The sequence below is a fragment of the Pinus tabuliformis genome, chromosome 3_2 (assembly GCF_031772625.1).
Source record: "Pinus tabuliformis cultivar Carrire ecotype Pingquan chromosome 3_2, CPIR1, whole genome shotgun sequence".
In the NCBI taxonomy this organism is placed as follows: Eukaryota; Viridiplantae; Streptophyta; class Pinopsida; order Pinales; family Pinaceae; genus Pinus; species Pinus tabuliformis.
This window is the reverse complement of record NC_142302.1, coordinates 993965067-993987747: the sequence shown is the minus strand read 5'-3', so window position 1 is coordinate 993987747 and position 22681 is coordinate 993965067. Positions and strand designations below refer to the sequence as shown.

At 37.5% G+C, this 22681-nt stretch overlaps 1 protein-coding gene across 2 annotated transcripts; it reads left to right on the top strand.

Moving 5' to 3' along the window:
• The first annotated feature begins 12852 nt into the window (after positions 1 to 12852).
• On the top strand, positions 12853 to 20003 carry LOC149183956 (uncharacterized). Of its 2 annotated transcripts, XM_089417348.1 has the most exons (11): positions 12853 to 13279; positions 13361 to 13506; positions 13634 to 13795; positions 13922 to 14229; positions 14347 to 14543; positions 14631 to 15676; positions 15776 to 16042; positions 16557 to 17756; positions 17850 to 18437; positions 18537 to 19037; positions 19161 to 20003. In XM_089417348.1, the coding sequence occupies exons 1-11, from the start codon at positions 12985 to 12987 to the stop codon at positions 19719 to 19721; spliced, it is 5271 nt and encodes a 1756-aa protein (XP_089273474.1). In that variant the 5' UTR covers positions 12853 to 12984; the 3' UTR covers positions 19722 to 20003. The 2 variants fall into 2 exon arrangements, with proteins under 2 accessions (XP_089273474.1, XP_089273473.1); XM_089417347.1 differs by having other exon boundaries at positions 12853 to 13506.
• Positions 20004 to 22681: the final 2678 nt, after the last annotated feature.

Below are 22681 nucleotides of genomic sequence, written 5' to 3'. Positions count from 1 at the left end.
ATGCATGATCATTCACTCTTGTTTACACTCAGATTCGCCATGCATTCAAACCTTTCATGTTTTCAGTCGCCCGTCGGCGGGTCTGGGTTGCCTTGGCTCAAACCTTGCATTGCCCGGCTAGCAATGTGCATTTTTGAGAGTGAAGGCTCAACCTTCCTCCTAGAAATTGCATAAAGCTGGACCAACACTATCCTCCAAGCTTTCTTTGTGCAATTCTGACAGGCAGTGTCCTGTTGGCCCCAGAAACTGCGCAAATGCAGTTTGCTGGTTTGCAGTCCTTGCTGACTGAAATTGCGCATTGCACAGTTTCAGTCCTTGGAAGGCTAGGCTGGACTGTGCATTGCGCAATTTTAGTAGTCAGTCAGCATCCTGATAGCCCACACTGTGCCTTGCGCAGTTTTGGCAGTCAGTCTCCCAGCCTTCCAGTGAAAATTGCGCAATCTTCTCAGTGAGTCACCCGGGTATGTTGCATGTCAGTCCTCAAGTTTCTTTTGGTTTTCAACTGACAGAATTCTTGCTATGAGTGTTGCTATGTCTCCAGGTATCATAGGTGTTCATTCTGTCTCTCAGCAGTACAAGTACAATGGCCTCCAAGAGAGCAGGGTCAAAGGACACTGTTGAGAGTGCAACTGGAGATGCAGTTGAGCAAGTGCCTATGAGCTTTCCTACCTATGAAGACACCAATATGTTCATAGACAAAGATATCAAGATGAAATCGCAGGACATCAATGACACATTCTCAGGCACATTTGAAGAAAATATGGAAGATCACAGGGTCTACGTCAACATTCAGAAGTCTGGCTTGTATCGGATTGCATGCAGGTATCCCGCGTTTCCATGTGCGGACATGATCCACTGGATTGTCTCGCATACTAATCCCAAGACAATGGTGTTGAGAAGTACTAGTGGAACACAAGTTTCTACCTTCAAGGTGAAGGACTTTCAAGAGGTGTACCACTTTCCGCAGTCGGTGATCACGATGGAGAAACCCTTCAGCAAACCCAGCAGCATTGCAAACTCAAGAGATATCTTGAAGAGCTAGGTGAAAGAGCCAACCAAGTTCAGGACAACACGCAACCATGTTTACAAGACGAAGATACTGCGGAAGGCATATTAGTTCTTGGTCATCTTTGCATGCCGCTTATATGACCAAGAGAACACAAAAACCTTCCTGTAGAGTTGGGTGATCGTGTTGGATCAACTAGCGAGTGAAGGAAGACCTTGCAACTAGTCCAACATGTTGACTCTCAGGTTGAAGGAACAGGTAATAGAAGCCCAACATTTGCCCAAGGGTTAGCAAGCAAAGATATACATGTCTGCCTACATAATGGATGCAGTTTGTTCCCGTCAGGAGTTCCCAGGCTTGGGTTGGGCATGGACACCTTCAGAAACCTCTGTGCACACTTATTGCAGATTGTTCTCTAAATGTAGCTTCCATAGAGTTGTCATACAGTTATTAGACCACTTCGTCACCCCGATGTACAAAATGATATTCGAGTAGGATCCACCTTTCATGTCGCAGGTAGCGATGGAGGCATTGATCAACATAGCAGATTGGTATGCCTCACCCCTTGGTAGCTTCATACATATGTACAACGTGAAGAAGGCTCTATATGTTTTAATGAAGTTTTCCATGGATAAGCTCGCCATGCAAGAAGTGTCGTATCACATCTCAACAAGGTTGTCAGCGAGACTTCACAGGAAGAAGAAGGCACCTTGGCCCGCTCTACCTTTGCAGATCGATTTATATGAGATTTGGAATCTCAAGCATGCTTAGGCCGAGACAGAGGAATTCAAGAGATTCACCTTCGACACCAGAAATTTCAATCCGTATGACTTGCATTGTTTAGTGAAGGACCACTGTGCTAGAGTGCAACATCCTTGGATCCACGGGGTGTGTCATTGGCTTGAGGAAGACCCATAGAGATACTGCTATCACTTCTCCAAGCTCAATGAACGGGTCAGCATAGCTGTAGAGTGGTTAGCAAAGTAGAGGGAAGCAACATCTCAAAGAGCAGCATCATCAACAACAATAGAGGGTAGCATAAATGTGCGTGACAAAGGTAGGAGAAAGGTTGTTGACAACACAGAGGTAGAGCAAAGCTGCAAGTCCAAAGCAGATCCATTGGTGTTGAAATCAACTTTGGATATTGAGGCTAAGAGGTGACAACATGACAGGAGGATCGCGCAAAGGAAAGAGAGAAACAAAGGATGGAGGAAACAGAAAAGGAGTTACAAGAGTTGAAGCGACAACTTAGGGAAGAACAAGAGTTGCATAGAAGAGAGAAGGAAGTGCATCAGGAATAGGTACAGAAGGAGGTGCAACATGGACAGATTGATGAAACTATGTCCATACAGGGTATAGACTCATTTGAATAGTTGGCATAGAGAAGATAGGGTGAGAAGTCGCAGGAGAAGGAGTTAGCTCAAGAGACTGAACAAATGCTAGAGCATATGGACATGGATATGGTTCAGCCAGAGTGAGATCAAGATATTGACCTCATGCCTCAGAACCAAGAGGTCACCCCACTGACTTCACCAAATCTGGAAGCAGAGAAAGTCCCAAGCGATCAAGCTGACACAGAGATCCATGAAGACAATCCGGAAGTGGAGATGCACAACATATCTTTCGATGAGTCTCAAGACAGAGTTGTGTAGTCGCGTAGAGTTCCTACTCCAGGTGTCCATATATCTGCTACGCAGTTTGAAGAACGAGTGATGGTATCCGATGTGCACAAGTGTCCATCAGCATTGGCCGATTCTATGAAAGCATATGCCGAAGCCACGAGCTTGAGTGTTAGATTCTTGATAGTTAAGAACGAGCGCATGGATAAGGAATTACAAGCGGCCAAGCAGGGAGGAGAACAGGTTACAACATCTGCTAGAGCAGAGTTGAAGAGAGTGATATTGGATGAAGTACCATCTCTTGAGATAGTCATGCGGACGTTGTACTCCAGCTTCATCACCGTGGATAAGTCAGTTCTCTATCTCAACAGCCATCTCTTGAGATAGTCATGCGGACGTTGTACTCCAGCTTCATCACCGTGGATAAGTCAGTTCTCTATCTCAACAGTTGGCAACATCGCTGTGCTAAGATAGCATGCATATTGTTAAATTTGCACACTACTTTTGATCACATGCAAACATGGAAAATGAGGTACAAAGGAGCCCCATTGCACTTTCCCAAGATGATGAAGCCAAAGGCGGTAGAGTTGAAAGCACACTTCCCGAGTCAAATCCGGAACTATGAGGAACTCTCGCAGTTCATCACCACTTTGCAGGCTTCACATGCACGGTTGTTCAGGAGCATGGATGTCATTGTATGCACGCATGCGATCCCATCCACTGGCATGCTCACCGAGGCAAAGTCAAAGAACCAAGTCCAACTGGAGCTGGACATGTACTTTTATGGGTTGATGCGTGTAGCCACCAATGCAGACTTGGAGATCATCGCAGACACTATGCATTAGTATGTTGTTGGTTCGACTACACTCAATATTGTGATGTGCATGTTATCAGACGAGTTGGACAAAGGTGCCAAATCAGTGTACCTGGATGCAATAGAGTCAAGACTTCGCTTTCATAGGGATGTCACCATAGAGCACGCAGACACCAGAACAGACTACCAAGCTTCGCATCAGTTCACCATCGTCGATCATTGTGAGGATGTCGAAGAGTTGGTCTTCCCACAACTGTTTGAGCCTTAGTGATGTCTTGAATGGCTTACCCAAGCCTATTTTGTCTCACATGGGTACATGTGCAGATTGTAATGAAACATATTGTAAAAGTGAAAGACCAAGTGTCGGTAGTAGAATGTAACAGTCATGTAGAAGTTGAAGAGTCATGAGGTTAGGTGAAGAGTCACAAAGAGGAATGTCAAGGGTCACCCCACCCTTTGCTATTTATAGAACCTCATAACTCATTATATAGTATTTTGGGAGCCAAGCTTCCTATAGATGTAACTTAGAAAGCTTGGAGTATATTGTAAGGAGCCTTGGCTTCTCCATAGTGTAGAGCTAGTATATCTCTTTGGAGGAGCAGGCAGCAGTGACTGTAACGTTTGGTTGTCGGGACTAGTGGTTGGTCATGGTTGTATGTATGATTAGATCTTTCACTCTTTTAATATAACAGAGCCAGCACGTTTCATGCATATGTTGTTATTGTAGTTCAACTATCTTGGTTACTCTAATGATATATGTGGTTGTTATTTACTCATGTACGTATGGACTATTATGTATATGTTTGTATGAATCTTATTGAAATGTGTTGTTGGTATAACCATCACTTTGGATTGTCGGCTAACCTACTTTCCAGCTTGTGATGTCTTGTTGCTCGTGTGTTCCTTTTCAAGCTACGTGCTATCACATGTTTCTAAGGGGCACACTCATCCCCCTATTTCATGTGTTAGAGTCTTTCATGCACCTTTTTTGACTTGCTACAAATGTCACACCCTTGCTACCAACAAGGACATCTTACTAGCCTCTGTGTGCAACCGTGGTCAAGATGATATCGTACGCCCCACTGCTAGGACTCCTACACCAAACAGTCTGAGGTCTAGTTGTTGGCATTATGTTTAGAATTCTTTGGTACATAATGATTCTTATCAATGGTGAGGATGCTTATGTTGTTGAAGTGTTTAAATGATACATCATGCTATGCTGTAGTCATGGGTTTCCTATGATAAAGTCTCAGACAATACTTATATTGATTGAGCCACATAGTTATTATTCAGATCCGATCTATGGATGATTGTGGATGACTCTTTTGATAATGCATATAGTACATATGGTATGTTGTTTACATGGTGATCTTCATAAGGACGAGGAGAAGAACAAAGCTTGAGTACACAACTTCATTATTTGATAAGTGTCATTTCTTTTATGTTGTTGTCATCATGCCTTCAAAGATGCATAAACTTCATATGGTGTAGTTATGGATAAGGATTCCCATAGTTCTTGGCCCTCACATAGTTGAGGATTGATGTTGTTGATGGTATCAAGAAAGCTTGACAAATGACTATGAGCTCATGGTTTGCTAGATACATATTGCTATCTCTATGATGGATACATATTATGTTGATACATGGATGATTACTTAAATTACACATTGGTAAATAATGTTGGTTGGCCAAGAAAATGGTGTTATTGCAGGTTTCATGAAGACATATCTATTTGAAGACATGGTTATTTGGAGACATGGCTTACTTAGTCACATAATGATGATGAATTCTTACTTTATGATGATAGGTTTGATTCTCACATATGTTGATTATCATGGTTGATGCTTATCAGATGTGGATGTTGGAAAAATCCCTAGTGAAGATACATGGTTGATATATTGAGGGTTGTTATGGAAAGATCATGCAGTTCTTGTTACGACAATGATGATATTATGGTCATAGATGATGACTATGGTGGTTTCACATATATATATATGATATGATGTGAATGGTTTTGTATTACTACTTGGAGATATGACATATGCTTAGTTGATTCATGGAAGGCTATGGAGCAAGGTGATCTTGATAAGATCAAGAAGAAGAGTTGATATGCGGGATACTTTGTCATAGGTTGATGATATTAAAGGTACATTGTCTTATCTGGAAAAATGATGATGGACATATATAGGTTTTTGTTCTGGATGTTGTTGACATATGCTTATGGTGCAGATCATATATGGTGTATGATAGTTGTTAATAACTATCATAATCTTATTTAGATCTTTGGTATTTGTTATAAATGTCCTGTATATTATTTGATGTAAAGGTCATGTAAATACCTATTATGTAATAATTGTCATATTCAGTCATGTATGGACTTTTGAGATCATGTCAAATATGTAAACCCACTTGGTTGGGTGGATGAGTCAAATTTGGTGCATCCCCACTTGGTTGGGAGATTATGTATGTATGAGACATTGGTGATAGGAAGGTCAAACTCACATAGTTGAGTTATAGAGACATTATTCTCTTGAAAATTATTTCTGCAAACTCTACATGTGCTCAGGGGGAGCATGGACAGTATAGTGCATCTCAGCATGTACTAAGGGGGAGTTTGATTACAGAATTCAACATGTGCCTAGGGGGAGCATGATCAGTGTTCATATTCAACAGTTCAGATATAGAATTCTTCATTTAACATTAGTGAGCCATTTTCCCTTGATGTCAAAGGGGGAGAGTAGCTTGGTGTTTGGAGAGTAGCTTGATGTTTTGAAAAGCTTGGTGCTTGTCTTGATGTTATTTATAGGTTGTGGTGACCAAACACCAAAGTGGTTTCCATCAAGTCCAAAGGGGGAGATTGTTGGCATTATGATGCATGTGTTGTCCTTGATGGCAACTCACTTATAGCAGAACAAGTATATGGTAACTAGATGAATCTATAGGACATATCAAAGGTGACAAAATGATGGAACAGAATAATGGACAAAGGTTTGATACAGGGAGATTGTGTTAGTGTTTTCCTTAATAAGAAACCTACCCGATGAGGTGTCCTTAATGAAAACCTATTTGATGAATGGACTACTTGATAAAGGTATAAACAAGATGTCACAGAATGCATGGCAGTTTTGTTTACAAATGTGACAAAATGCATGGCAATTCAAAGGAATCAGTTCATAAATGATATAATGATGACAACTCACATTGTAACAAGTCAATTCAGAGGTAACAGAGTAATGGCATAGAAGAACAGGATGATGGAACAATGGATTACATATCATAATCAAGCAATTGAAGAAAAAGAATGTTTTAAGTTGCATTAAGTTGTATATGATGTTTCACCTAGTCCAAGTAGCGTATACAAGCGAGTACACAAAACAAAAAGAGCATATACGTATGCACGCACTTTCACAGAAGGAAAAGCACGTATGGGATGGAAAATTAAGGTTAAATAATACCAAGGGTCCATACCATGGTATTAGCCCACAATATTGAGCGGAATATCGATTACTTGATCCCGTCAAAGAATACCACAGGTTCTAAGTGTTTTTTTGGTCCGAGGTATTGAAAAAGGCTCTAAGTATATAAGCAGGAGAAGATCAAAGGGCTAAGTGTGTGAGTAATGAATATCTTATGAAGAGTCAGATCAAAATAAAATATACATGTTATGGGTTTCTGATGCTTTGTTTGATCTGAACTAAGTATGCACCTGAGTGTTTGCTGATGGATGAGATCTAATGATGGATTAGGATCATAAGACCTAGAATGACTTATCATTATGTGATCTGATAATGAATAGGCTAGATCTGAGTGCTAACAAATGTTTTGTCCTTTAAATGTTATGATCTCGGTATGTTTGAAGTCTAGAATAGCTGCAAAGTTATAAGTTATTATTTACAGATCTATACGTTAGTACGCCTTGGTGAGGGTGTGTATACATGCTGGTTCAGCACTTCCAAGTAGCATATGCAGAAGAAAATCTCGTTGTTCAGAGATGACTAATCTATCTGATCAGTGCTTCTGTTTTACTATTGTTTATTAATAATGTCTTCATTAGAGTTGAAAGTAAAACTGATTATGTAAGGAGATTGAGTCTGGTTGATTGATTGAGTGAGTGAGAAGGGTGATCTTTTCTTCTATCTGTTTAGAACTCTGTAATTTGACAGTAGATCTTCATAATGTCACTAGTTGGTACAGTTTTTTATTTAGAGGTTTTATGATTAAGTATCTTTAGAGGTATACACAAGTTGGGTTACAAAAAGTAGCATATACATGCAGGTTGGCTTCATTGAAGTAGCGTATACATTTTGACATATGATTTTTGAGGTTACAATTGGTCTTGGTTGTTGATGTAGTGTTCTGGGTTTAGATCTGTGTTATGGTTACAGTGATCTGACTGATCCAGTTGATTGGTTGAATTTTGATTAAGTATCAGTTTATTGGTTTTTGAGTGAATGATTGATTCCGTTGTTTCGGAAATTGATGATTAGGTGATTCAATTGTGTCAGAGGTTTCAATGATTGTTTGTTTTAGTTGCATCAGAAGTTTGAATGATTGGCTAATTTAGAAAGTGATGATTAGGTTTGAGTTATATCAACGATTGATCATTGGGTTTCATTGATTGGTTGATGCAGATGTATTTTATGGTTGTATTGCAGTGGTGATTGATTTTGAGCTTCAATGTTACTAATGGGTCCAGTATGAAAATTTGATGAAACGTGGCCTACATATTGTGTTGATGTATACCAGGAGTATCCAGTCTAAAAATTTATGAAATGTGGTCCCTGGAGGATACTGAGGGTTGGAGACTTCAGTGAGGAAGCCGAAGCTTCCTGCAAGTAGTGGCTGGTGATTAGATCAGGGGGTTGGAGCTCCCTTCCAGTAGCAGCTGGAGAATGAGTGAAGGTTGTAGCCTTCTGTAGGTCGGCGCCTACATACTGGAAAATATATCAGTTGGTACAAGAGTTAAGGGGTTGTAGATCCCTTCTAGTAGAAGCTGGAGAACGAGAGAAGGTTGTAGCCTTCTGCAGGCGGGGGCCTGTGTATTGGTATGAGTCTGCACCAGTACAAGATTGTAAACACTTATTATTTATATTAAAAAGAAGACAGAGATAACAACAACAGGTGGTTTTTCTCCCGCATTGGGTTTCCACCTTAAATCTTGGTGTTCATGTGTTTTTCTTATGTGTGATGGATTATTTATTACAACACATGGTTAATGTTTATCTAATGGTTCATAAAGTACTAACACACTATTTGAAGACAAACATATGATGGATTAACTGAATTGTAAGTTCACTGGATATATGCTAATTGTCTTAAGAACAGACACGTGCACACACAGGTTTGATTCAGTAAAGTCGTGTATAGAAATATGAATATGAAATGTAAAAGGTTATTGATTTGTAAATACTGATTCACCCCCCTCTCTGTATTTTTCCCAAAAATTAGTATCAAAGCATAGCATATTCTCCCCCTAAACCTGTGCCAACTGTTCACTGTCAGATTTGATCATTGCATATGTTAGTAAGAATCATCAAGGCATCATCATCAACTAGTTATACATCAAGTCATCAACAAAGCACTTCTAAATAACATCCACATACTGTAATCATCAACTATCAACATAAAAGACACTTGACAATTGTCTGAACCATATCAGGCCCTTTTTATGAGTTTGTCCTACTGCTTCTTCATCAAACCAACATATACGTGACTGTGTAGTTTTTAACTCGCATATATATGCGACTTGTCTTCATAATAAATGTGTATGAGAATTGGAATACTAAAGTTTCACACTTTCAGCTCCCCCTGAGTCTGTTCTGTCTGTACCTGGTCCTAGAATTTTTGTTGAAGCATCAGTTCCAAGAATATCATTATCATGATGGTTCTTTATCAGAGACTCCATTTTTCTCTTGTCTCCAGTCATGTGATGAGCACATCCATTATCATCTTTGTTTTTGAATGAGCGGAGAGCAGGATCACACCTTACCTGATCTTCCTTTTCTTGATTCTTCATGGATTCATCTTTTTTAGATTTTCTGATATAAATCTGCTTATTTGATTGCTTACCATATTGTCTACAACAATCGATGGACTTGTCCCTGCATTCTTTTGATATATGCCCAAACTTGTTACAAGCATAACATCTTATATGTTTCATATTCCTTCTAAAGTAATCAATGGCTTTGTGACCAAACATATTGAAAGAAAAACAATATCCCTTAAAGTAGTTTGAAGCTGATGATCTTTCTGTGTGACAGTTATTAGTTTGAAACATTCTACTTCCACATTTGGTTGCAACATGTCCAAAATTATGACATCTAAAACATTCAACATTATTCATCAGAGAAAAGAATCGATTAACACTTCCATAGTTAGGAGTAAATGATTTTATTTGAAGACTTTATTTCCTTGGTTGTTGATGGGGTTGACCTCTTATCTCCATGTTGAGAATTTTAGATTTTGCATTAGAATTCCTTGCTTCAGTTTGTGAGCTAGATTCACCTTTAATAGTTTCATGAAAACCAAGACCAGATTTGATGGTAGGAGACCTTTGACTACTAAGAATATTATCCAAAATCTAAGTACTACCGTGAAACCGTAAAAGTTTATCCTTTTCTTCTAATTTATCTTTTAGGATATTTACCTCAACATGATATTACTCTTCCTTTTCAAAATATTGCTTCTTCGTAATTTCTTCAACTTTCCTCCCTTCTTCCACTTGTTGCCTTAATTTGAGAACCTCATTTTCTTGTTCTTCTAATGCTTGAAATAGTTCTTCATTCTGCTTATTTGAATTTTTAAGATCTTTTTTTAGAGAGATGACCACAACTTCAAGACCTTCACAGCAATTGGTTCTTTCTATAAGTTCCTTGGTTGTTTGTATCCTTTTCATTCACTTCATTTCTCAATGATGTCACTTCATCCTGCAGTCTTTGACCTTGATCATCCTTTTCTTTGTATTGCTTCTTTATTTTGTTTCCTTCCTCCAACTAAGTTTTTAACATGGTAATCTCTTCTTTGTAGGTACACTCCCTTTTGTCAAATAGATCCTGTTGATCTCTAATTTTGTATGTGAGCCTTTTAAATTTTGCCTCTATATTTCTTTCACTTTCACCCATAAGAGCAAATTTAGTTGTTCCACTGTCACTTTCATCATCAATATTGCATGAAAAGGGAAAAGTATCACTAGAAGACCAAAAATTTGTACCTGATAATTATTTTGCTTGTTCATCTTCAATCTGAGGTGATTTTGAATCTGAATACTTACTTCCACCTAATAGCCAATTGTCTCTCCTATTGTCACTGTTCCTTTGAGATGTCTTCTTCTTCTGAGGTGCTTTCTTCTTTTGCTTCCTTCCCATTGTCTCGACGAATCTCTTTCAAGCGATCATGCTTCTGCATTGGCGAGAGTGCCAAATAAATAGAAATAAGAGATCACATATACCATAATTTTTTAATTTTAATTTTTTTCTTAAATAAAGGGATTTATAAATATTAAAAGGCCTAAAGTTGGTGACACTTAAAATTAGAATGGCCCAATAGCAATGAAAATGTTATGTGGGGAAATTTATAAAGAGTAGAAGCACGAGCCACAAATGCACGAAATGTCAAGAAATTTAACATGCCTAAATGCTCACAATTCTTTCATCTTTATATCAATTTAGAAATTAACATGAAATTTCCAACCTAGCTTGCAAGCCCTAAATGTATACTTGTAAAAAAAACACAAAGCAATTGGCACAAACACCTACAACACCTACAACAAGAAATGTGTATAGGGCATTTTCGAAGAAAGGAAGACAAACATAAACCAATATGATTCACCAAACTAAACTACAAGGACATGTTGGCATGAAGCAGTGGTGAATGAAGTGTTCCACTCATCACCCACAAGGACCACAATAACCCATCTTCAATTACAAGGGAAAAATAATCATAAAACTCCATTGCAAAAAGTAATATATTATGGGACTAGCCATCAATATAATGAACTTTAAGTTATTTAGTTAGCATTGACTTTGAATTAAAAAATTCTGTAATACTATTAATATTGATCTTTAAGTTATTTAGTTAGCATTGACTTTCAATTAAAAAATTCTGTAATACTATTATTGTTTATAGTGAATCACAAGCTGTCACGCAACATGTTTTCCATCTTAAGGAAATAAAGAATGTCAAATTATTACTGGTCACGTCATCACTTGAAAATATATGAAAATTATTACTTATCGATCACAACAACTCATTACTGATTTAAGGAATAATTATCATTGTCTCCGGATCAGGTTGGAGGACTCGTGAATTAAAAAAACATTCAAAAAATTAATTACTATTACTGTGACTTAATTTATCATTTTCCTCAATTTTCACTATTAATAACATTTATAACATAGAACTTTATGTTATTTATTCACATGTCTTACCATGATTTAAGCATATACTAACCATCTCCTGGAAAATTTGAAAAATAGTAAATAAGTTTTGATATTATTTATTTAGATGTATTACTATGATTTACATGCATATACCAATCATCTCTCGTAAATTTTGAAAAATAGTATTCAATTTTTGTCATATTTATTAAGTTATATAAATTATTTTAGATTTATTTTAATTTATTAAATCTCCATACAAATGAAATTTCTTAAATGGTTAGCGAATTTTTTTAAATCAAATGTAATCAATAACATGGTGATGCTTTACTTTTATGGTGGACCATGGTTAAAAATAAATCAAATGTAATCAATAACATGGTGATGCTTTACTTTTATTGTGGACAGTCATCATGGTTGGCATCTGGGGAGTCTAATCGGGCAGCCTGTCCTTGATGCTTTACTTTTATGGTGGACAGTCATCATGGTTAAAAATAAATCAAATGTAATCAATAACAAGGTGATGCTTTACTTTTATTGTGGACAGTCATCATGGTTGGCCTCTGGGGAGTCTAATCGGGCAGCCTGTTCTTGATGGTGAGTCCAATCATACATGTCAGTGGACATTAAAGCCAAGCCATTGCTGTTGGGTATCTTTGCTTTTGATGTAGACAGTCATCCATGGGGTTCTGTCCAATGGACGCACATAGTGGTGGACATTAAAGCCAAGCCATTACTGTTGGATACCTTTGCTTTCATCATGGTTGGCATCAGCGGTAGTAAAGGTTGCAAGACTGTTCTGATGAGTGTGGACAATGGATAAGTGTAAACATGATTATTTTGCCCTTGTTCTTTCCTTTGGATATATGAGGTAACAGTCCAATTTCCCATTTAAAACAGTTCAATTTCCCATTTAAAATTGCAAAATTAATTTGAAGAGACTTGCAAATATAATACAGCAAATAGTTAATTAGATTACATCTATATTTACTTGCAAATATAATACAGCACAGGGTAAGGTGGATGTGATTGAAGTTCTATAAATACTTAATGACATAATCGTTATGAGTCATTACGGTCAGATCGAGTAGCGTGAGGCCTTTTGCACTAATTGTCGCACTTCTTTCTCTCATTCCTTCGGCAGATATCATTTCTTTTCTCAGAGCGACCATGGGAAGGGCTCGAAATTTCTGTTGCTCGTGTTGGACGACACGAGATGACCCCTCTCCACCCACTCCACCAGAGGCTAGTGGCATTTCCTCCTCTGAAAAAGGAGGTCCATCAAAAGGTGATGGCTTCAGCGTTCCAGGAGTGTGCGATGTTACTGACAACATTACGGAAGCTGCTGCAGTCGCAGTGGACAGGAAAGAATTGGCCAAGGGGGATGACCCCTCTCCTGCCCATCCACCCACTCCACCAGAGGGTAGTGGCATTTCCTCCTCTGAAAAAGGAGGTCCATCAAAAGGTGATCTTACTGACCCCTCTCCACCCACTCCACCAGAGGGTAGTGGCATTTCCTCCTCTGAAAAAGGAGGTCCATCAAAAGGTGATGGCTCCAGCGTTCCAGGAGTGTGCGATCTTACTCACAACATTACGGAAGCTGCTGCAGTCGCAATGCACGGGAAAGAATTGGCCAACGCGGAGCTGGATGGACTTATCGATTATATAAGTGGGCTTCTGGAAATAATTAGGGTAAGTCGAATATCGCAATAATCTTTCAGATCCATCCATCCGTATTCACATTCCACTGTTGTTCTTATTATCATTAGTATATCTTGACACGCCATATTGAATATGTATCATTTTCTTGTTTTCTTAGGAAAAGTCACCACTGAAAAAATTGGCGGAAGAAAAATTGCAACAGAAAAAATCGTCAAAGAAAAAATCGCCCGCTCCCAACTTTTGGTCTATGATCACCTCAACGGAGTTACTGAACTTTAAGGAATTCTTGACGGGGGTAACAGAGCTTGCTTCCGCAATGGTATGTATTAAGCCTTACTCTATAGTTTCATGATATTCAAGCAGACGAGGAATCTGACTATGAGAAAATGTTAAGTCTAAATTTTTCTCTGACTGTAATTCATATAAAATCTGTATTGCATTCCAGAAAGAACTTTTTTCAGCAAACAGCGTAGCCGTGCATGTCTTAAAAGAAATAGGGCACACAAGCTTGGCTACTGCAGGCCTTCTTGTGTTTGCCACTGTTTTAGAAAGATTTGAAAATGTTTCTGAGATCCAAGAGGAGTGCCTGGGTCTTTTTGAAGAAATGTACTCTCTGGCCAAACATGTTCGGGATCTTCAAAAAATTCCTCAGTTGAAAGAAGAGTTGAAGGATCCACTGAAAAAAGCAACGGAGTTGATACTGGAAGCTTCCATGCTTTGCTGCGCTCAAATAGACTCTTCGAGATTTGCCAGGTGAACATCCATGCTATAAACGTTGTGTTTAAATGGATATGTTGTGGAAGCCCCTTTGTTGTATGCGTGTTCAGAGTCCTATTCTGCAGTTTCTTCATCGAATTTTACTCATTGCAGATTTTTCAAAATGTCCGACAACAAGGCAAACCTGCTTCGGTTTCGAAAGGAGTTAAAAGCCATGTACAGAGAGATGGACAATGGAAAGTTTGTTGCCGATCGTCATGTCCTCGATGATATTGCCCGTAGTCTACATAATGTCGTCAATAGTCAAAAGAGGCGGAAGGCAGTACCCATAGAATATCCCCAAGACACGGGTAAGCTGTAATATGTATTATATTATTTATTGTTTTAAGGTTTGTCAGAGTTATGTGATTTACTCCATGTTTAATATTGTTAAACAGTTGGAATGGATGAACCATTGAGAAAGGTTATACAACTTCTAGACTGGGAAAGTGAGGAAAATGCTTTAGCAGTTGTTGTCCATGGTTTTGGTGGACTGGGAAAGACTACCCTTGCCGATGCTGTGTATGCAAAACTATCTAGGGATACCAAAGGATGTCAATTCTGTATGGTTAAACTATTTGATACCATAGGATCGACTCCAAAGGTAACAAAACTGCAAACACAACTGATAAAAGATCTGAGGACGGGAACAACAGAAGAAGCCAAGGCTATGCCAGAGATCACAACATTTGAAGAAGGACAGCGAGAAATTAGCTGCTTGTTGGCTCAACAGGTGGCATTTATCTATATCGACAATGTTTTGCTTCCGGACAACGTCGGCCATCACCGAGATGCACTTGAAGAACTTCTCCCTCCGAATATGAGGAAAGCAAGAAAATTGAGGTTGCTTCTCACTGCACGAGATACAACCGCCACAGACAGCGTAATCAGAAGCTTATCAAAACCGAAATTATACCAAATTGAAACACTTCCCGAAACGGAGGCCAAAACGCTTATCAAGAAAGTGCTGGATGACAATGAGGCGCAACTAAATCCTAGCCAAATGGACAAGATAGTCAGCATGTGTGGGGGCGTTCCAAAGCTTTTAAGGGTGGTCGCAGGTTTCATAGGTTGCGAGGGAAACGCACAAGAAGCTTTTCTTACAGTAAAGGAAGAGTGGGAAAATAACTGGAAAGGTAAAATTGGAGATGATATAGAGCGCTACGTCTTTGCCTGCAATAAGCTGGAGAAGGATTTGAGAGAAGCATTTCTGGATATTTGTTCGTTTTTCCAGGGATGGGACTGGGAAGAACTTTCAAATATTGTGGGAAAGCCTGCACTAGATGATTTACGGAAAAGAGCGCTGGTAACCCAAGATGTGAAAAGCATGACTGCAACGGCACACGATGTCATCTTGACAGTTGGTCTCCGGGAAACAAAGGAAGAAAGATTCAGATTTTCCAGTGCAAGTGAAATTCCAGAGTTCTTGGATCAGGAAGATGAGGTATGGACCAATTTCTCAAAAAAATATATACAGTTTTGTTTCAAAATATGTCTATCGTAATTCTTATGACTGACTCAATAATGTTTAACAAAAATGCAGGCCCTCAAAAATATCAAAGGCATATGGTCGAGCGACAACAGCGACCACCCATTGTATATATCCGCAAAAAAACTAGATTTGATGGCTGCATCTTTAAGAGTTCTTAAACTTGGACCTTTTACAGTTGTGAAGGACAAATGTCAAAAGAATTTTAAAGAGCTAGTCTTTTTCAGTGCGGGAATTTCCCATCTGCCTTTTGTTGTGTCAAAGTCAACGAAGTTGAGACATTTATGTTACAGCCCCGAAGATCTACAAAATCTAAGCCAGGCAAGTTCACTTCAAATTTCGGGTCCCGTTATTTTTCTTCTCTTCGCAATTTCTTTTTTCTAAGTTTTTTTTTTGTTTTTTTTGGTTTTTGTTTTTTGTTTTTTCCTAATTTTTCTCAAATCGGTTAAGAATTTATTAAAATAAAATCAGTTAAGAATCATAAATTTGATGGATAATTTTTACACAATCAAGTGTCTTACAAACATTTCAAGGTGCTGAATATATATACAATTAAAAAACCAGTTTAAATAATACAGATCAAAATTTAACTTCAATTTTTTCCAATCAAACTAAAAACAACTCCTTTCTTTTCACTTTACAACTCTACTCCTTTCTCTTCGGTGTATATGCAGTTTTATTATTTTTAATTATTAAAGTAAGACTTTCATTATTAAAGTAAGACTTTCATATATCAATGATTGCATAACTCCTTTCTCTTAAGTGTATATGCCGTTTTATTATTTTTAATTATTAAAATAAGACTTTGATATATCAATAATTGCATAATTTGCAGATGCCCCCCGGTCTTAGACACATCGATCTCCAATTAAATTCCCCCTCTTTCCATATCTCTTTCAAGTGTATTAAGCAACTCAGCAAGTTGCGAGTTCTGCGACTGAAGAACGCAGAGTTGAAAACATTACCTCCAAACCTAGGAGATCTGGGAGATGGTTTGCAAGAGCTCACACTTCTAAATTGCAAATTTTTAGAAGAATTACCGGAATCGGTTTCAACGCTTGGATGTTTAAGAGTGTTGAGAATGGATACCTGTTCTCGTTTGACGCGGCTGCCAGAAGGTTTTGGAAAGCTTACATCATTGCAAGAACTCCATTTGGCTGGGTGTCGAAGTCTAAAAGCTCTTCCTGGCAGTCTTGAGGAGCTTTCATCTCTGAGATTATTGGACTTATCCAGGTGTGATTCGATAAATGATCTGCCAGATGGGTTAGGAAAGTTAACATCCCTCGTTAACCTTCTTCTAAATGGTTGTAACTGGCTAGGAAGTATTCCAGATGGCTTAGGAAAGTTAACATCCCTCGTTAACCTTCTTCTAAATGGTTGTAACTGGCTAGGAAGTATTCCAGATGGCTTAGGAAAGTTAACATCCCTCGTTAACCTTCTTCTAGTTAATTGTTGGAGTCTAAAAAGTATTCCAGAAAGCATTGGGCGGTTGACGTCGTTGGACTCAATCAACTTATCTGGCACCCGTTTAAAAGAACTACCCGATGGGTTTTGCGACCTCTCCTCTATAACAAGACTTGCAATGGATTGTTCCAACAGTCTGGAGAGGCTTCCGGATGGATTTGGAGCAGTAAAAAACTTAAGAAGGCTAAGCCTGGGGTGTTGCCAGAATCTAGAGAAGCTTCCAGAAAGTTTCAGCCAACTCAAGTACTTGGAGTACTTGAATTTATCAGAGTGCTGGAATCTTGAAGAATTATGTGAACACTTCAAAGGTCTCTCATCACTGCGAGTTCTATTATTGGCGAAATGCAGAAAGCTAGAAAAGCTGCCCGAGGATTTCCTTTGTCTCCCATCTTTGGATACTCTGGATCTAACAGATTGCCCTATGTTGGAAGGGAAATCGATGGAGGGCATTGTAAAGTTGAAAAAGCTACAGGCTGTGTTGATCAGTGGAAGTCCCTCGTTGCTGGAGAAATGGGGCGAAATTCAGAAACAATGCGATCAATCATGGTCCTTTGCAGTGGAAACAGGGGAGGTGATTATTCAAACCAAACTTGTTTTTTACCCACAATATAGTTGCTAAGCATACACTAATTTTCCTTCCCACTCACGTATGATTTCTCTTCAGGGTTCATTGCAGCCGCAGGGAAAAGGTCATTTCAACCTCACTAATGGACAAGGAAAAGCGTTCAATATTTCAGGTCTTCCTCTGAACACCCAGCTGCTTGTGTTGTTTGATTGCCAACGAGAATTCGGTCATTGTTCCACATTGACAATAATTGAGGAGAATATGGATGATAAGTTGGAAATGATTTATTTTGGCAACCATTTTCGTAAGTTGCCTCACAAAGTGGCGGGTGGAATTCGCGGCCATGCTCCTGCTAAATTGTTTGGACAGCTGTTCCCACTCCACCTTGCTTATCAACAGCTGTTCCCACTCCACCTTGCTTATCAACGGGAGGAGGAGTTTGAATTGTCTGCGATTAGAGCGGAGATTGTGCCCGGCGAAAAAGGTGAGAAGACCCTTTCTTGTGGCCAAATTTTATACCAAAAGTCCCTGGAGGAATTTGTGGTGGAGAAATGCGGAAGATACATTACACTTAAACAACTGGTGAAAACAGCTGGAGACAGTAATATAAAGTTGTTAAGAGAGCTCTTCGCAAATGGAGAGGAGAAACGTAGTTATGGCTTTCTTAAGAATGGTGAATCAGCGAAGGTATATTCAAGTTTTATATTTTATTTTGTTTATAATTCTTCCTTCAAATATTTTGGTGACTAATTGTTTATTTTTCTTTTGTTGATATGAAAATTGTAGGTCGGGGTGGAGGAATTGAAAGGGAAAAGAATTTTATTAGATATGAGGCCTGCCAACCTTTGTTATGATATTCCACTTCAGTCTTTAGTGGATCTGTATAATGTTGCGGAGAAAGAGAGATTTGATTTTGAAATTATAACAATTCCAATGATGCAGGAAAATACAAGAAGGGATATATCTAACAGCTTTTCCAGAGAAGTTCCGTGGTTGGTCCTCCAAAATCCGTGGGACCTGCCAAATGCAACTAAATATTTTCTCGTTGAGGGCCAGTGGGCCTGCGACAAGTGGTACCCCAGTGAAATGAGGATAATAGAAAGCAACGGGACAATTGCAGCTTACAATGCACTGGGCATTTTGCGTATGGTGAACACGTGGGGGACAGAAGCTTTTCCTTTTACGGAGGAAAAAAGGAGGGAATTAATAGATAAAGAAGTGAAACAAATGAAGGAAATGTCTAATTTGATGTTCCTCTTTCAGCATTTGCAAGGAATATCGGAGCAGGTCAGTAATTTATATGTTGTGTGTTTGTTTTTCTTATTACATTATAAATTTTGGAAAACAAAATTCTCTGTTATTGATTTTTTAGGTCTAACTCAGTTACCCCCTTGTGCTGATGATGCAAAGGTCGAAAAGGCTATGCGTCAACAAAAGATGTTCTGGTTGTGTATCGGGGATTGTACAACTTTTATGAAGAGTATGTTGGGAGAGTGGAATCATAACATTTACACCATTTATATTCCAGATTTTAATGCTGGCAAAGTATATGGAGAAACTGTGTATGTCACTCATTGTACAACGGTACTTTATTTCCCTTTAAAACACCCTACGGCCGTGACACAAGTCGAGATGGAAGGGATGTGTTCATTAAGTTTATCTGAACACGAGGCTATCAGATTTTGGGCACGGCTTCAGTCTTTATCCTCGGATGGAATATTCGATTACATGGGAAAACTTCATAAACCATGTATGATTATAATGGATGAAGATGGAAATCTGATAACAACACAGGGAAAAGAAATTATAGAATCATTAAGTGAAGAACATTCACATGACAAAGCAAAGGGTTTGGTACAACAATTAATTAATGGTGACAAAGAAAGTAGAAAGGAGACCTTGATTGAATTAGAACAATTATGGAAGGGTGACAATGAAATTAGAAAGAGGTACCGATGGAATTGTTATTAGAAAGAGGTAGGGATGGAATTAGAACAATTGATGAATGTTAAAAGTAGAAAGGAAATATTGATTGAATTTGAATAATTGTTGCATTTTTAGTTCAAAATCCTAGATTCAACAATGTCTAATTCTTTTAGGCATCCTTCCTTATTTCCAACTATTTTATTTAGTGTTTTTATATGTAACATGTAATTGTATATTTCCAATTTTTTTCTAATCCTTGGGCGGTGTGCATTTTGAATGCAACCATTGTATTTTTATCTTCATTGTTATTTGGTTACCCTAATAAACCAATGCATTTTGCCTTGTGGTTATATATTTTTGTAACTCTTCAAATTTTTATTGCTTTTGGTAAATTATTGTCTTAAATGGTTCACTTCATTTTTTGGCTATATATTTTTTATTTGATTTAATTAACACATAACTTTACTTTTTAATTAATTTTATTTTACTTTTAATTAATTTTAAATTTATTTATTTTTTTAAGTAAAGTTGTCTCATAAATATAATATTTTAAATTATACTTTAATTTTACATCAAGATAAATAAAGTAATTGAAAGTTAAAAAAAGTTAAATTACAATTGTTTTTAACTTTTTAGTATGAGCAATATGGATAATTCCTTCACAACTCAATATGGAGTTCACAAGTGACATCTAAAAATAGCATTACTCATATTACAATTCAATATGAATGATATGGGTCATTCATTTCTATTGATATGTGATATTTAAAACAAAAATAAGTTAATAAAAAAAAATCATTTCTATTGATATGTGATATTTAAAACAAAAATAAGTTAATAAAAAAAAATTATTTTAATCAGTCATAAATAAAAAATTTCAATATCCATATTAAATATCATAACTTATTTTTTCTTTTTTCTTTCTAACTAGGCTCACCCAAGGCCAATGTTGAAATTATTTATTTGGTTTTGGTAAATTATTGTCTTAAATGGTACACTTCATTTTTTTTGGCTATATATTTTTTATTTGATTTAATTAACACATAACTTTACTTTAATTTTTAATTAATTTTATTTTACTTCTAATTAATTTTAAATTTATTTATTTTTTTAAGTAAAGTTGTCTCACAAATATAATATTCTAAATTATACTTTAATTTTACATCGAGATAAATAAAGTAATTGAAAGTTAAAAAAAAAAGGTTACAATTGTTTTTAACTTTTTAGTATGAGCAATATGTATAATTCCTTCACAACTCAATATGGAGTTCACAACATCTAAAAATAGCATTACTCATATTACAATTCAATATGAAAGATATGGGTCATTCATTTTTATTGATATGTGATATTTAAAACGAAAATATGTTAATAACAAAAAAATATTTAAATACACAAAATTTTCCAATATACACATTTGTGTAAAAAAATTCAAAATGGAATATATAAAAAGTGTCTTCTCATTCCATGGATAAGTGCTTTTCAATTCAAGGTATGAGTGAGATTTATAATTCCTTACATGCTTATATGAAGTTGATATGTAACATTTTAAAAAATATTGTCAACAGTGAGTGGTAGGGATGGTGGTGCAGATCATTTTTTCAAGTAAAAAACTTGACGAAAAATTTACACATTGAGAGATTTGATCCCTTTTGACATTTGGTAGATTTGTGGTTATGATGGATCTAAGATGGTTTCAATCATGTCTGACCATGGAAAATTTGTTGAACATCTAATTATTCTAATCATTTTAAATATGTTAAATATGTCTAAGATGAAAATTCAAATATTTTATTTATGGTTGAATTACTGTAACACAGAAATCATTGCACATCATCAATAATTTTTTTTCTTGCATACATTGAAGTTAACACACACTATCAATCTAATTAGTTTGAAACGAATGTACATCATACATCTAGTTACATCAAATAAAGAATCAATATCTACACTGAAATCAATGCATCTAGTGCAAGCATTCAAATAGAATTAGAAATCAACATATACATTGAAATCAATGTGTCTAGTGCAAACAATCAAATAGGATTAGAAATAAACATCTATACTGAAATCAATGCATCTACTGAAACCAATCAAACAAGATTAGAAATAAACCACACTAAAATCAATGCATCTAGTGCATTCAATTAAATAGGATTAGGAATCAACATCTACACTAAAAACAATGCATTTATTTTAGTGAATAACAATGTATCTCCCCCCCTCTCTCTTTCTTCGCCGCCTTCTGTTTCTCCCCGCCATCTATATTTATATATCCCTCCATATCTCACCCTCCCAAAACACACACTCTCTCTCCATATCTATATATCTCTCCCCCCTCCCTCTCATGGCCTGTCCCTCCTCTCTATCCCCCCTCCATCTATATATCTATCTCCCTTTCTGTCTCCTTTTTCTTTCTATCTCACCTCGTAAAAATACACACTTTCTTTCCATATATCCATCTCTCTCTCTCTCCCTCCCTCCCTCTTCTTCTCACTCTCTCTCCTCCCCTTCTCTCGGGCTCTCTTTCTCTCCCTCCCTCCCTCTTCTTCTCACTCTCTCTCCTCCCCTTCTCTCGGGCTCTCTCTCTCTCTCTCTTTATATCTCTTCCCTCTCACTTCCTGTCCCCCTCAATTTCTTGTTATCTCTCCCTTCTCACTTGCTTTCTCCCCACCTTTCTCTCTTTATGTCTTTATTCTTCCCTCCCTCTCTCCCCCTTTAACTCCATCTCTCTCTCTCTTTGCTTCCCTCCCTCCTCTTTCTCAAGTCATCTCTCTCTTCCTTCCTCTCTATCCCTTTTTAGTGCACCTCCCTTTATTTCCCTCCCATCACTCTCTCTCTCTCCACCCTCCAACTTTGTCACTATAGCCCCCTCCAACTCCATCTCTCTCTTCCTCCCCCTCTCCTTCTTTATATCCTCGTCTCTCTCTCTTCCTTCCTCTCTCACCATCTCTTTCTCTCTCACCTCCCCTACCTCTCTCTCTCTCCCCCCAGCTCTGTCACTA

Coding starts and splice junctions, on each gene's coding strand:
- LOC149183956 (XM_089417347.1), top strand. CDS start 12,985: ATGGGAAGGGCTCGAAATTTCTGTTGCTCGTGTTGGACGACACGAGAT. Junction 15,677..15,775: donor TCTTGGATCAGGAAGATGAG/GTATGGACCAAT, acceptor ACAAAAATGCAG/GCCCTCAAAAATATCAAAGG. Junction 16,043..16,556: donor ATCTACAAAATCTAAGCCAG/GCAAGTTCACTT, acceptor CATAATTTGCAG/ATGCCCCCCGGTCTTAGACA.